The sequence below is a fragment of the Portunus trituberculatus genome, chromosome 8 (assembly GCF_017591435.1).
Source record: "Portunus trituberculatus isolate SZX2019 chromosome 8, ASM1759143v1, whole genome shotgun sequence".
Taxonomy (NCBI): domain Eukaryota; kingdom Metazoa; phylum Arthropoda; class Malacostraca; order Decapoda; family Portunidae; genus Portunus; species Portunus trituberculatus.
This window is the reverse complement of record NC_059262.1, coordinates 2,810,001-2,825,000: the sequence shown is the minus strand read 5'-3', so window position 1 is coordinate 2,825,000 and position 15,000 is coordinate 2,810,001. Positions and strand designations below refer to the sequence as shown.

The 15,000-nt window shown below is 42.0% G+C and overlaps 2 protein-coding genes across 2 annotated transcripts in view; one reads left to right on the top strand and one right to left on the bottom strand.

Annotated features, from left to right (window-relative positions):
- LOC123501052 (serine/threonine-protein phosphatase alpha-2 isoform) overlaps window positions 1–12,884 on the top strand; it is a 26,860-nt gene extending 13,976 nt beyond the window's left edge. Inside the window, exons 3-7 of the mRNA XM_045249630.1 lie at window positions 851–1,081; window positions 3,471–3,685; window positions 6,727–6,840; window positions 9,186–9,329; window positions 9,576–12,884. Of these exons, the coding sequence (XP_045105565.1) occupies window positions 851–1,081; window positions 3,471–3,685; window positions 6,727–6,840; window positions 9,186–9,329; window positions 9,576–9,674 (803 nt within the window). The 3' untranslated portion in view covers window positions 9,675–12,884. The remainder of the gene's footprint in view (window positions 1–850; window positions 1,082–3,470; window positions 3,686–6,726; window positions 6,841–9,185; window positions 9,330–9,575) is intronic.
- Window positions 12,885–12,926: 42 nt separating this feature from the next.
- The window catches only part of LOC123499880 (leucine-rich repeat extensin-like protein 2), a 13,633-nt gene continuing 11,559 nt past the window's right edge, over window positions 12,927–15,000 (bottom strand). Inside the window, exon 6 of the mRNA XM_045248417.1 lies at window positions 12,927–13,013. Coding sequence (XP_045104352.1) covers window positions 12,927–13,013 — 87 coding nt within the window. The remainder of the gene's footprint in view (window positions 13,014–15,000) is intronic.

Below are 15,000 nucleotides of genomic sequence, written 5' to 3'. Positions count from 1 at the left end.
GCAAGGCGGGGCTAGGTATGATGTGATGACTGGTGTGGTGTGGTATGGTGAGGTGAGGTGTGGTGTGGTGTGGTAGGATGGGATGTGGTGAGGTGTGGTGAGGTGACTGGTGACGTGTGGCTTCGTAATACCAGTGGAGGTTATCGTGTGTCATGTCAGTTATCGCTCTTCAGTCACCCTGTCCATCCTCTCCTTTATCTTGACGTCTTTCTCTCTCTCTCTCTCTCTCTCTCTCTCTCTCTCTCTCTCTCTCTCTCTCTCTCTCTCTCTCTCTCTCTCTCTCTCTCTCTCTCTCTCTCTCGTTTATTTATTTGTTGTATTTAATTTGTCTTCGTTATTTTGTCATTATTTTCTCAAGTACATTTCAGAAAACCTTAAGCAATTCAGTACCGTGACGCATTTTCATATTCATTCAGGTTACTATTTGGTGATTTTATACAGCTTCAGAAACTTATGGTGGGGATTAAAATAGTGAAGACTGTGGCCATTAATCTTCTGACCTCCATAGACCCTTCATAATGTCAAAGAGCCGTCTAATCGTACACAAACTCATGATGAAAATGCGTCCCAGTACTGAAAGGTTTAAAAAGAATAACAAAATTTACTGCCTCTATTCTTTTCCCTCCCTCATAAACACAAACATCCCTTTCAAACCTCAAAAAACCCCACCAAACATGAGAAACACCACAAACTTTAACCTGATCTCTTTCCCAGTACTGAAGGCTTTAAAAGAACAACAGAATTTACTCCCTCTATTCTCTTCCCTCAGAAACACAAACACCCCTTTTAAACCTCAAAAAAACCCAACAACAAACCACAAACTTTAACTTGACCTCTTTCCCACCTACAGGAGACATCCACGGGCAGTACTACGACCTGTTACGACTATTTGAATACGGAGGGTTCCCGCCTGAGTCAAATTATCTGTTCCTGGGTGACTACGTGGACCGCGGCAAACAGTCCCTGGAAACCATCTGCCTCCTCCTCGCCTACAAGATCAAATACCCAGAGAACTTCTTCCTGCTCAGAGGCAACCACGAATGTGCCTCCATTAACAGAATCTACGGCTTCTATGATGAGTGTGAGTATTGGGGTGTGTTGGGTGTTTGGGGGTGTATGGTGAATGTGTGGGAGTTTTGGCGGTGTTTTGGAATGTTTTGGTGGTGTTTCAGGGTGTGTTTGGTGGGTATTTTGAGGTGTTTGGGTGTGTTTTGGGTGTATGTGATGGGTGTTTGGTGGTGTTTCAGGTTGTTTGGTGGGTATTTTGAGGTGTGTGGGTGTTTGGGGTGTTTTGGGTGTATGTGATGGGTGTTTCGGGGTGTGTGTTTGAGGTGTTTTGGTGTTTCAGGGTGTTTGGTGGGTATTTTGAGGTGTGTGGGTGTTTGGAGGTGTTTTGGGTGTATGTGGTGGTAGTTTGCGGGTGTATGGGTTTGGGATGTTTTGGGTGTGTGTTTGGGTTGTTTCGAGGTGTTTTGGTGGTGTGGGTTTGGGGTGTGTGTGGTGGGTGGTGGGTGTGTTTAGAGTGTGTTAGGTGTTTGGTGTGTGTTTTGAGATGTGTTGGGTGTGTGGGTGTGATGAATTTTGATGTGTGTGTTTGTGTGTTGTGTGTGTGTGTGTGTGTGTGTGTGTGTGTGTGTGTAAGGTTCTAAGGTTCAGTAGTTAATGGTGAAAGGTCAGGTATTTCCACACATTCATTAATTCATTACTAGACAGAGATGAGAGATAGAATTCAGGGTAGGGAATTAACGAGAGAGAGAGAGAGAGAGAGAATTTTATCATGAAGTCCATTTTTTTTCTCTTTATTTTTATGGAAAGTGTGGGAGGCTGAACAGAAGAGATTAGAGATATATAGGGAACACTCTCTCTCTCTCTCTCTCTCTCTCTCTCTCTCTCTCTCTCTCTCTCTCTCTCTCTCTCTCTCTCTCTCTCTCTCTCTCTCTCTCTCTCTCTCTCTCAGATATATCACGTTTAAGAGCGAGAGAGAGAGAGAGAGTATTGGATGTTGGCAGTTGTGATCTGATATTTATTGATGGTGATGGATTGGAGAGAGAGAGAGAGAGAAGAAAAATGCACTGTCCTTAACCCTCTCTCTCTCTCTCTCTCTCTCTCTCTCTCTCTCTCTCTCTCTCTCTCTCTCTCTCTCTCTCTCTCTCTCTCTCTCTCTCTCTCTCCCTCTCCCTCCCTCCCTCCTCCCTCCCTCCTTAAAGACAAAAAGAATAGAAAAAGTGATATTATTTGGCCATCTCAGGAAGCCATTGTCTGCTTGTACTGAGAGGAGGAGTGTGTTACAAAGGATCGATCAGTCCCAATAATTAGTGTTCACTCTGGGTACTGGAGCCTTGCAAAATGAAGGTTGAGAAATGTTTAAATTCCTCTGTTTTGAGTGATGTAATGAGGAAATGTTTCTCTCTCTCTCTCTCTCTCTCTCTCTCTCTCTCTCTCTCTCTCTCTCTCTCTCTCTCTGTGTGTGTGTGTTTGTGTTTGGTTTTGAAATATTTTGGTGTGTAAGAGAGAGAGAGACAGAGATTACTTTTATTTTTACTGCGACCTGTTCAAAATTATTATTATTATTATTATTATTAGTCTTACCTGTTTGTCTTCTCAGGTACACATTGACTATATTTTACCTGTACATCATTAGAGAGAGAGATAGAGAGGAACTTCACCACCATCACCATCACCACCAGATTAATCCAGTTTTTGGCATCATTTTTATTAATTAGAGTAAAGTTGGCAGCAAAGGCCACTCAGTACTGTAGCAAAGGTCATGATGGGTCACCGGGGAACTAGAAAGGTGCCCTGTGTGCTGTGACATTTGACTTCTAGCTTGTGTGTGTGTGTGTGTGTGTGTGTTGTTGTTGTTGTTGTTGTTGTTGTTGTTGTTGTTGCTTTTATTTATTTATTTTTGTGTATGTCTTTCATTATTCATTTTCCTTCTTGTATATAAACTTCCATCTTTTATCATCATTTTATTTTGACCTGTATGTGTTATCCTTTTGTCATTAATTTGTCCACCTGTGCATATTATTTTTTTTCTCTCTCTCTCTCTCTCTCTCTCTCTCTCTCTCTCTCTCTCTCTCTCTCTCTCTCTCTCTCTCTCTCTCTCTCTCTCTCTCTCTCTCTCTCTCTCTCTCTCTCTCTCTCTCTCTCTCTCTCTCTCTCTCAACCAAAGAAAACACTCATTCTTTCACACAGACAAGCAAAAACAGAAGGAAAAAAAAAGTTTTGAATCACCACCCTTAACACTCCCTTCCTCCCCCTCTCTCTCCTTCTCTCAACCACATAAGCAAGAAAAAGGAAAAAAACATGACTTAACCTAACCCAACACACACCTAACACTCCCTCCTTTCCTCTCTCTCTCTCTCTCTCTCTCTCTCTCCCCCCTTCTTTCAACCACATTAGCAAGAAAAACATGACTTAACTTAACCCAACACACACCTAACACTCCCTCCTTTCCTCTCTCCTCTCAGGCAAGCGAAGGTACAACATCAAGCTGTGGAAGACCTTCACTGACTGCTTCAACTGCCTACCTGTCGCCGCCATCGTGGACGAGAAGATCTTTTGCTGCCACGGCGGGCTGAGTCCAGATCTTCAGAGCATGGAGCAGATCAGGCGCATCATGAGACCTACTGATGTGCCAGACCAGGGCCTCCTCTGCGACTTGCTGTGGTCTGACCCGGATAAGGTGCGGTGTTGGTTTTGCTGTTACTTGTTGATTTGTTTGTTTTTTGTGAGTTTTAGAGAGAGAGGGAAAAGATAGAAAAGAAAGAAGAGATAGATAGATAGAAAAAGAGAGAGAGAGAGAGAGATGGGGTTGTAAATGTGCTGGTGATATTAGGTATAAGTAAGTTTTCTCTGGTTCTGTGTGTGTGTGTTGATGTGGAATAGTAAATTGTTTGTCTTTGTTTGTAAATTGTGTGTCTGTGTGTGTGTGTGTGTTTGAGATTGTGTGCATGCATGTGTTTGTGTGTGAAATGTATAGGTAAATCAAGTGAGTGTGACAAGTTTTTCTGCATGCTCTGTGTGTGTGTGTGTGTGTGTGTGTAGGTAAATTGAGTGTGTTGACAAGTTTTTCTGCTTATTGTGTGTGTGTAGGTGCATGGTGTGCGTGTACCCACCTAGTTATATCTAGTTCTATACAAGTACCTGTCCTGTTTCATCTAGTTCTGTACATGACTTATCTACACCACACCAGCTTAGTATGTGACCACTTGTGTATGTATGTATGTATGTGTGTACTCTTGCTCCTATATACGTGTGCCTGCCTAGATCTGGTTCTGTACAGGATGCAACACCAGTACAAGCCACCGTGTGTGACGTCATTGGAGTCAGGCGTGTGTTAACTTAGCAACTGTACTTTTACTGGATGACCCTTTCGGTACCAGGATGTGTTTCCATATTGACTCTTCTTACGGTTTGGTGACTTTGTACAGCTTCAGAAACTTACGTGGGGAGTTAAAATAGTGAAGACTGTGGCCATTAATTTTCTGACCTCCATAGACCCTTCCTAACGTCAATAAAATGGTCTAATCACACACAATACTTGAAGTAAAAATGTGTCCCAGTTCTGAAGGGATTAGGATAGTGAAGACTCAGGCCATTAATCTTCAGACCTCTATAGACCTTTCCTAATGTCAATAAAATGTTCTAATCACACACAAACTCATGGTAAAAACACATCCTAGTACTTAAGGGGTTAGGAGAGGGTGGCTGTTGGTCAAGGGAGGGGTAGGTGGGGTGGGGTGTATAGTTCAGTTGGTTGGGGGAAGGGGGTGTGGAGGAGGGTAGAGATGGGAGGTATGTTTGTGCTAGTTTAGAGAGGAGGGAGTGTGGTCATCTGTAAGTGTTTGTTAGTCATGCTGGGAATATTGCTATCTGCTATCACTCTTATCTATAGGACATGTGAGGGAAGGGCCATTGATTGATAGGGCTAGTGTGTGTGTGTGTGTCTGTGTGTGTCTGTGTGTGTGTGTGTGTGTGTGTGTGTTTCTTTCTCTAATAGTCTAATATTAGCACCAACCTTGCCTATCATCCTTCACTTTTTGTCCTCTTTTGTAGGAAGCTGCTTTAGTGTGTGTGTGTGTGTGTGTGTGTGTGTGTGTGTGTGTGTGTGTGTGTGTGTGTGTGTGTGTGTGTGTGTGTGTGTGTTAAGTGGCAGGCAGACTTATATTTGCGAAAGCTTTTATCAATCGCAAAATGCCAAGGCCACTTAAGATGCTGCTTCTGTTGTACACTCAGTAATGCAAAACACTCTCTCTCTCTCTCTCTCTCTCTCTCTCTCTCTCTCTCTCTCTCTCTCTCTCTCTCTCTCTCTCTCTCTCTCTCTCTCTCTCTCTCTCTCTCTCACCATTTTCACCCTTAATTTCTTGCACCTTCAGTTTATCCATGTCTGTCTGTTGTTCATTGCTCTCTGTGGTTCTGTCTGTCTGTCTGTCTGTCTGTTGTTCATTGCCCTCTGTAGTTGATTGTTTTTGTTGTTTTTCTTGCCCTGCTCTTCTTATCAGTTTTCCTTCCTCTTTTTTTTTTTGTTTCCTGTCTTTGTTGTCTCTTTGTTCTGCTTCTTCTCTCTTATTTTGTCTTCTTTGTGTGTTCTTTTTGCTTTCTGTCTTTCTACATTTTCTTATGCTCGTTTTACCGTTAAGTTCATTCTCTTTCATTTTGTTTCCTTATCTACTGATCTTATCTCTCTATCTTGTGTTCTTTTTTCTTTCTTTTAGGTATCTGTTCTTTCTCCATATTTTTTCATTTTATTTATTTTTTGTTTATATATTTCTATTTATTTTTGCTTATGTATTTAGTTATCTTTTATTTTCCTTCATATTCATCTATCTCTCTTATTTATGCCACATTCTTGCATTGTTTCATATATTTATCTTTATTATCATTCTACACATTCATCTATTTTTATTTTTTTCTGTCTCATCTGTTTTCTTAACATTTCTTTCTCAACATTCCTCTACCTCCTACTTTATGTGGTGGGATTAAAGACTGTGGCCATTAATCTTGTGACCTCCAGAGACACTTCCTTATGTTAATAAAATGGTCTAATCTTACACAAATCCCAAGGTAAAAAATGTGTCCCAGTACTGAAGGGGTTAACTGTGATTCTTATTTTTCCTGCTCTTTTTTTTTTTTTTTTTTTTTTTTTTGTGTGTGTGTGTGTGTGTGTATGATGATTGTCTCTGTGTGTATGTATGTTTGTATGTACTTTGTGTGTGCATGGATCCAAGCTAACTTACCCAAACCAAATTTTAGATAACTGCATCACATTATAGCAAATAAAGAAAAGAAACATCAAAATCTGGTGGATATTTATATGGGAGAGTTAAGTTTACGTCCACACAAGTTAACAAGGTACCTTCTATAACCAGCTAGTCTAACTTAAACTGTAACTTCTAACCTAACCCCTTCAGTACCATGACGCATTTCCATATTCATTCTGCTTACTTAGGTGGTTTTTACAGCTTCAGAAACTCGTGTCTGGGATTAAGATAGTGAAGACTGTGGCCATTAATACTGTGACCTCTATAGGCCTTTCCTAATATCAATAAAATGGTTTAATCACACCCAAACTCAAGATAAAAAAAGATGCATTCCAGTACTAAAGAGATTAACACAAACTAACCTAATACAAACGTCACACAAGCGTCTCCTCTGCCCCTCTCAGCCCCTTCTCCCACCCCGTCCCCAACACTAGGAGTCCTCACGTCCCTCTATCTCCCGCAGGACACGATGGGCTGGGGCGAGAACGACAGAGGTGTTTCCTTCACTTTCGGCGCTGAAGTCGTGGCAAAGTTCCTCCACAAACACGACTTTGACCTAATCTGTCGTGCCCATCAGGTGAGTGTGTGTGCTGGGTCATGCTGGTGTCGGGAGGTCAGGTGTAGGTGTAGTGGTGGTGGTGGTGGTTGTAATGGTAAGGGAAGGTTAGGAGGTGTTTTGGTGTTATGGTGTAGTGGTGGTTTTGTTTGTTGCAATAGTAAGGCAAGGAAAGGTGTGGTGAAGTTGTTATGGTGGTTTAATTGCGGTGGTGTGGTGGTGATAAGGGAAAGGAAAGGTGAGGTGGAGACTTGTATTGTGTTGGTACTTAAGCTGTGGCTGTGGTGCTGTGGAGAAGGCAGTTTGTAAGAGAAAGGAAAGCTGTGTTGATTAGTTTTCAGTGGGAAGGTGAAGATAAGCTGTGTTCATGGTAGTTTAGCTGTGGAGATCATTTGTAAGAGTAAGGGAAACGAATGCTGTGTTAATGGCTTAGCTGTGGTGATTAGTTCTAGGAGTAAGGGGAAGGTATGTTGTGTTAATGGTTGAGATGCTGTGGAGAAAGTAATTTGTAAGAGTAAGGGAAGTGAAAGCTGTGTTGATGGTTTAGCTGTGATGGTTAGATCTAGAGGTAAGTTGTGGTAATGATAGTTTTAGCTGTGTGGTGCTGTGGATAAGGTAATTTGAAAGAGTCAGGTAAATTAATGTTATGGTGAAGTGGTAATGGTGGTTTAGCTGTGGTTGTGGTGCCGTGTAGAATATATAGAAGTTAGGGAAATGAATGCTGTGACAAAGTGGTGATAGTGGTTTAGCTGTGGTTGAGGTGCTGTCTGTGCTAAGAGTGTGCTAGGAAAAGTGAGAGAAACAAAAGGAAAAATATCGAGTGTATTTTTTTGTATTGAAAGATTTACCTGTTAGAAATACATGACCTGGAATCTTATTTTTATGTATTTTATTTATTTATAATTGGTGAGGTCCTTTAAACACAGACAGACACAGCATTTTTACATCCTTAAACTACCATTGTGACAGTTCTGACGTAAGGTGTCTTTCTGGGTCCTGACGTCACCTGTGTAGGCTAATTATCTTATCACAAAAGTCTATCATGCAACTATATCCCCTGGCTTCACCTCTTCACTAACCTCCATACAAGAGGATGTGTGTGTTTCATAAGGTGTATGGTCTAATCTTTGCAGTCTGATAACACTCACGGTCATTTTGTCAACTTGTTATCATGGGTTTGCTGTCTTGTTTCTGTGTCACGTTTGTAAGATACTGTGGGAAGTTCTGGCTGCTGTTCTTATTGTTTTGTTTATCGGTTTTTTTTCTCTGCCCAAGGTTTATGAGAGACTGCACTGTGTCTTTGTAACTGAAGTGTCTAGGAGTCTTTATAATCTAGCCATTTATACTTATCCTTGCATTTTAATCATTAAGAGTCCTCATAATCCTCTCTCGTATCTGGAAGTCTAACATTTTTTTTTTATCCTAGTTCCAGATTTTTCTCTCTAGGTCGTGTGACAAATCCACTGTCTATCTCAAGTCCAGTTATCTTATCATAGGTGGCTCCTCTTTACCTATCTATAGTTGACATGTGTTCATTACTTCAAGAGGATGGCTTGGAAAAAAATCTCTTGCCTATCCTAGCATTCATCTGTGTTCTGTTGCTCTCTTGCTCTCATTCCTTTCTCTAGTGTGTGCCATTCATGTGTCTTCATTACACCTGTCTCTCTCTCCTTTGTCTTCAGGAGTCTTTAAATGGCACAGTAGACAAGGGTGACACATTATTCTTACACATGTCTGTCATCCCTGTCTTTGTCTTCATGTATCTTTCAGTGGTGTGGGGCATGTAGCAAGAGTGTCAGGCATTCTCAAGGTCAATAATCAGGATAGGACAAGAAGTGACAGATTGAAGCTTCATTAAGTTAGAATCAGAAAGGTATATGAAGGCAGATAGAGTGGTGGATGAATGGAATGGACTCAGTAATCAGGTTGTTAGTAGTAGGTCATTAGGAAGGCTTAAGAGAAGAAAAGACAGATTTAGAGATGTGGATGACAGGTTGAAATACACAGGCATTACAGAGACACTCACTTGTATACTTGATAACTTCATGCACCAAGCCTTGTCTCATGTTTCCCAGCCTCAGGTTGAAATACACAGGCATTACAGAGACACTCACTTGTATACTTGATAACTTCATGCACCAAGCCTTGTCTCATGTTTCCCAGCCTCCTTTACCAAGCCTTATTTATGTGATGTTATGTTTCCCAGCTTCCTTCACCAAGCCTTACTTATGTGATGTTATGTTTCCCAGCTTCTTTCACCAAGCCTTGTCTCATGTTTCCCAGCTTCCTTCACAAAGTCTTATCTGTGTTATGTTTCCCAGCTTCCTGCACCAAGCTTTACGATGTTACTTTTCCCTCGTGTTCAGGTGGTGGAAGACGGCTATGAGTTCTTCGCCAAAAGGCAGTTGGTGACCCTCTTCTCAGCACCCAACTACTGCGGGGAGTTTGACAATGCTGGGGCCATGATGTCGGTGGACGAGACCCTCATGTGTTCCTTCCAGATACTTAAGGTGAGTGCATGGCAGGCAGGGAACAGTTGTGTGTGGGGGTGGGGACTCAGAGGGCTGGGTGGGGTGTGTGAAGCATTAAGGTATTGTCTTGTCAGTGTGAGTGTGGAATGTCAAGGTTGTCACTGAAATATGGATACTGTATTGAGTCACTGGCAGTCACTTTTTTCACTCGTGTTTAGTGTGATGAGAGAAGGAAAGCATTTTAGCACAGGATGATCAGCATTGTGTTTTGTTTGCTCACCACAGCCTGCGGACAAGAAGAAGTTCCCCTACGGAGGCCTGAACACCGGCCGGCCCGTCACCCCCCCAAGAGGAGCCGCAAATCAGAAAAACAAGAAGAAATAGAAGTGCAGGGAGTTCCAGCGTCTTGGCGGGCAGCCCCTCCCCACCAGCCACCAACCCCACCCACACCCCCCTGGGCTTTGTGCAGCCCACCTTGGTCTGCGGGACAGCGGGGCGTGGGCCGGGCACCGGGGCCGGGGCCGAGCTGCCTCCAAGGCCTGACTTAGTGGAGTAAAGCTGTTAGACAAAGTTGAGTTGCTAAACTATTGTAGGTATCATATAATATTTATATTGATCACATAGCCCTGGTGGGAGCAAGGGGAGGCGGCTCAAAGTATTTTTATTATATATTCTATCCCGTAGAAGGTAAAGCTTGGACCCGTCAGCCTTGAGATGCCTGTTAAGGTCTTTATCTCCCATGATGATGATGATGATGATGATGTGTAACACTACATACATACATACATACAATTGAGGTATTCTTTCAAGTAAACAAAAGCTGCAGTCATTATTCTGCAACTGTGATTCTACAGAAGTATTGGTTAACTTGTGTTTGTAATGTGGAGAGTCTGACTCACAACCATATACTATATTTGAGTATGTAAATAGCCACGGTATTTAATCGCATATAAGCATTTACCAATGTTCTTGTATAAACAGGTAGGTAGGGCCCAGAGAGGAGCGAGGGAGGGAGGCAGCCCCCACCTAGCTAGTGGCTGTGTTAGATCCGTGTACAAATGTCCCGTCGCCGTAGTAGCAGGACCACCACCACCACCACCACCACAGTCTTGTCTGGCTTATAGCTGTCCCTGTCCAGCGTGGAGCCTCGGGGAGCGGTGTGCGGCGCCGTGCCGGGCCGCCGTCCCCCGCCAGGCAGGGCGTGGGGCGGCGGCTCTGACGGGTGGCGTCCAGGCTTGGCAGGGTGACGGCCTTTAGAGGGTAACACTAGATTGCTTTTGTATTTTTCGTTGATCATTTCTTTTATTTGTTGTCTTATTTCCGTTAGCAGGTTAGTTAGTCAGTTCGTTGGTTAGTCTTGTGTTGCGGCAGCGGCAGCGGGGACACTGTGCTGGTGGCAGCCGGCTGTGACTTGCCCGGCCACCTGCCCTGCACTGCTGCCGCCACCGCCACTGCCGCCCTCAGCCTCATGCTCGTCAGTGTAGGAGTATATTGAACTTTGTAATGTTATATTTTCTTTCCCAAGGAATCAACAAGAAGCATCTTTGCAACACACCACATCAATACTTTACACACCAATACCTTATCTTAAGTGTAACATTATTGCCACTCTTGTTGGCTGTGTACGTAATGACAATTTATTATCATTATTATTATTATTATTATTATTATTATTATTATTATATTTGTCATTATTGTCATTATGATTACTGTCTCTTCCGTAGACTATCCTGCATCTTGACTTTATTATTACCGCACCACTTGACACATAAGAGTCCTGAGTGACAGAATGGCATTGACAGACAGGTGGAGGAGGATGTTCTGCCAGACACAACAGCAACATACATCACACACACACACACACACACAGAAGCATACAAGCCACAAACAGCGTAACGTACACATTTTTTCTCCTCGTAATGATTTTCAGTGAGTGTTGGCTGCCAGTGTTTGGGAGGGTCATGATTTTTCTGAGGAGATCCTGGTGGCCGTTGTAATTTGTAAGTTATTATGAAAAAAAATCCGACCTCCGGGTGTGCTCTGTTGCTGCCCCGGGGTCCACAAATCACTGGAAAATAAAAAAAAAAGCGAAAAACACCAGTGGCTTTCATTCTACTGTGCTGGTTGGGTTGGCTGATGCTACACCCTCACACACTTCATTTGAGTGTGTGAACGTGTGTTTGTGTGTGTGTTTGGACGGCTACCAAGACACGTTTTCTGAATCACTATGCTCTGCCACCACTATTGATTTGACTAGCCAGGTTCTCAAGGGTGTTTCTCTGTTAGTAATGTAGAAATCTTTTCAAAATCTCTAGAACCATAGATCAGTATTAAAAGTCCATATCACCTTAACTATTTTCAAAGGCCAGAGAGATGAATAGCTGGGTTCTCAATAGTGTTTCTGCTGTTGACAATGCAGGAATCTTGTTAATATCTCTCATTAGAACCATACAAAGCATTAAAAGCCTGTATCACATCACCATAACTGTTTTCAAGGCCACATAAATCACCAGCCCAGTTATCAAGAGTGCTTCTGCTAATAGTAATGTTGAAGTCTTGTTAATTTGTGACTAAGATTGTAAAAACATCCTTAAACATTTTTTGCTCTCAATATGACTGTTTTCCAAGGCCACAGAGATGACTAGCCAAGTTATCAAGAGTGTTTCTGCTGTTGATGATATAGAAATCTTGCTTATCTGTCTTGGGGACTGTAAAAACACCCTTTGGAAAGTATTGGTGAGGCATAGCGTTTCAGAATAGTTACCCTCCCTCCCTTTGTATGTGTGTGTGTGTGTGTATCTGGTTGGATGACTGCACAGCCTCCCTCACTTCATTCTGAGACGGGTGTCCTTAAGGTGAAGTGCTGAGATGGACAGTGACAAGCCGAGTCTCTCTACTTCTTTTTAATGATACAACACTGACACTTCCCATACGCACAGTGATACAACTCTGACACTTCTCCCATGCTTAAATACAACTCTGACACTTCTCCCATGCTTAAATACAACTCTGACACTTCTCCCATGCACAGATACAACGCTGACACTTCTCCCATGCACAATGATACAACTGTGACACTTCTCCCACACGCATCATTTCCTGTACATACAAAGCTCCTCTTCACTAGGTTATAGACTTGCCTGTATAAACTGTACATTTTTTTGTGAACTTGGATTAATTACCACTACTCGTACGTATCATATGTGTCCCGGTCAAGGCAATTCACCTCACTTGGTCAGCCGGCCGTTTCTTTCGAAATTATATAAAAAGAAATCCTGTTTGTGTTTGCCTGATAATACGTCAAATGAACCACGTTTTTTGATAATAGTGTCATGTTACCTCGGAAAAAAAATCTTGTATCAATCTGTACAAAAATAATAAAAAAAAAAATATTACAGCGTCTTTTGGACATAGAGAAAAGAAAACTGGTAGTCATAATATGAATGAAAACACCACACTTTTTGATAAACTAATTGTGTAATCTACCTAATGTACTACAGTAAATAAATGAAGCTTTCGTCTTAATGTAAATGCGAGATGTACAAAAATATGATTGCGTCTTGGAGAAAATATACGTTGATACCAAATAGCCAATATACGTATACATTAACCCCGGGCATGGGTGGGGGGAGGGGGCTAGGCGTGGGGGGCGACGTACAGGGGGTGGTAGGGGGTTTGGGGCTTGGGTTCTGGGTGGTACTTGATTTCCCCCTCGTAGCGCACCTGTGGAAGGCAAAAGCAGGTAAGAACAGGTGTGAAAGGTGCTATAACTCCACTCCTTGTCTACTACTCCCTCCTTCTATTCCTTCTTATTTCCTTTCCTTTTCTTTCATTAATCACTACTACTTTTTCTTTGCGTTCAAATTCTCCCTCGTAGCGCACCTGTGGAAGGCAGACAGGTAAGAACAGGTGTTAAAAGGTGCTATAACTCTACTCTTAGGCTTTACTTCTCCTTCCTCCTATTCCTTCTTATTTTCCTCTTCTTTCACTAATCTCCGCTACTGCTTTGTTTTTTTGTTTTTTTCTTTCTTCCTATTCATCACTTTTGTACTCCTTTGTTCTCCTGGTCTTTCTTTTTTATCTTCATTTTAATCATCCTTCTCATTTTTGTGTACTATTTATCACGTTTTGTGTGTTACTAGTGTCATCTCCGCAGACTTAATGAAACAGGGCGCTTATTCTCCGCGAACTTAGTGAAACACGATGCTTATTCTCCGCAGACTTGGTGAAATACGATGCTTACTCTCCATAGACTTAGTAAAACAGGAAACTTTTTCTCCGTAGATTTAGTGAAACAGGACGCTTACTCTCCATAGGCTTAGCAAAACACGCCGCTCACTCTCCGTAGACTTGAAATACTATGCTTGTTATCCACAGAGGCGGCGGGAGGCGACACAGTTGCCATTTAGTAAGGTGTCCTGGCTAGGCGCCTCTTCGTCTTACCATTCATTCATTTGATGGACTCAAGCAGTGATGTACTTGGATATCACTAGATGTTTCATGATTTTATCGAAAAATATATCCGACCTATGAATGAGCAAGCGTTGGTTAAAATGGACTTAAGATTTGTTAGACACTTTGATGTTTCTATGGCAACATTGGCTGGGTGTTAGTTGGATTGAAGGTTATTTTCTCTTCTTGCTGATGGTATTTCCCCCACGGTAAGCATCATGAGTGTGTGTGTGTGTGTGTTATTGTAGCATTGTTGTGAAGGTGTGAACGCAGTAATGAAACGAAATAACATGGAGAGGTGGCGTGGCTGTCGCTGAGAACGGTGCGGTGATAATTGTAACTATAGCAAATAACATTCAATTAATGCCGCCAGTAATACCAACATAAGTTACCTAGACAGTATTGAGTAGGAACGTGATTATATTAAGGTATTTGTTATTCCATCAATCACTATGTACATTATCCTACACTACTCACTATACTTTGTAACACTGATACATATGAAATGGTTTGATCAGGAAGACTTTCAAGCGTATGTGTGTGTAGGGATACCAGTCTTGCTCCAAGGTATCCAAAGAAGGGAAGGCTGGGAGTGGAAATAAGGCAGCTATAAGAAAAATGAATTAATAAATAAACTAGTAAGCAAAACAGCAGAAGATAGGTCCGTATAATATCTCTTCAGTACCAGGACGCGTTTCTATATTCATTCTGGCTACTATTTGATGATTTTAAACAGCTTGCAAAAACTTTGTTGGAATTAGAATAGTAAAAACAATGGCCATTAACCTAACATCCATAGACCCTTCCTAATGCAAACAAAATGGTCTAATCACACCCAAGACTCAAGGAAAAAAATGCGTCTCAGTACTGAAGGGGTTAAAATGAAGGGAAGGAGGTGGCGGTGAGTTTGGTGTATGGTATGGCCGCCTCTGACAATGAAGGGGAATGAAAGCGGGGCAAATGTAGATGCAATGAAAACGAAAGCTAATCGGTGAATTTCAAGACGAGGGTAGCAAGACAAGTGGACGATGGAGAGGAGAGATATGCGGGGAAAGAGATCAAGTTAAGGAAAATTATACAAAAATTAGACAACAAAGCGGTGGGAAATAATCTGGATAAAAAAAATTGTAGTGAATTAAGAAAGATAAATGAAGAAATGAAGAAAAAGAAGTGAGAAAAGTAGAAAAGTGGGCGATGAGAGAAGAGAAATGTGGAGAAAGAGATCAATTTAAAACCAAAAAGATATAAAAATTAGAAA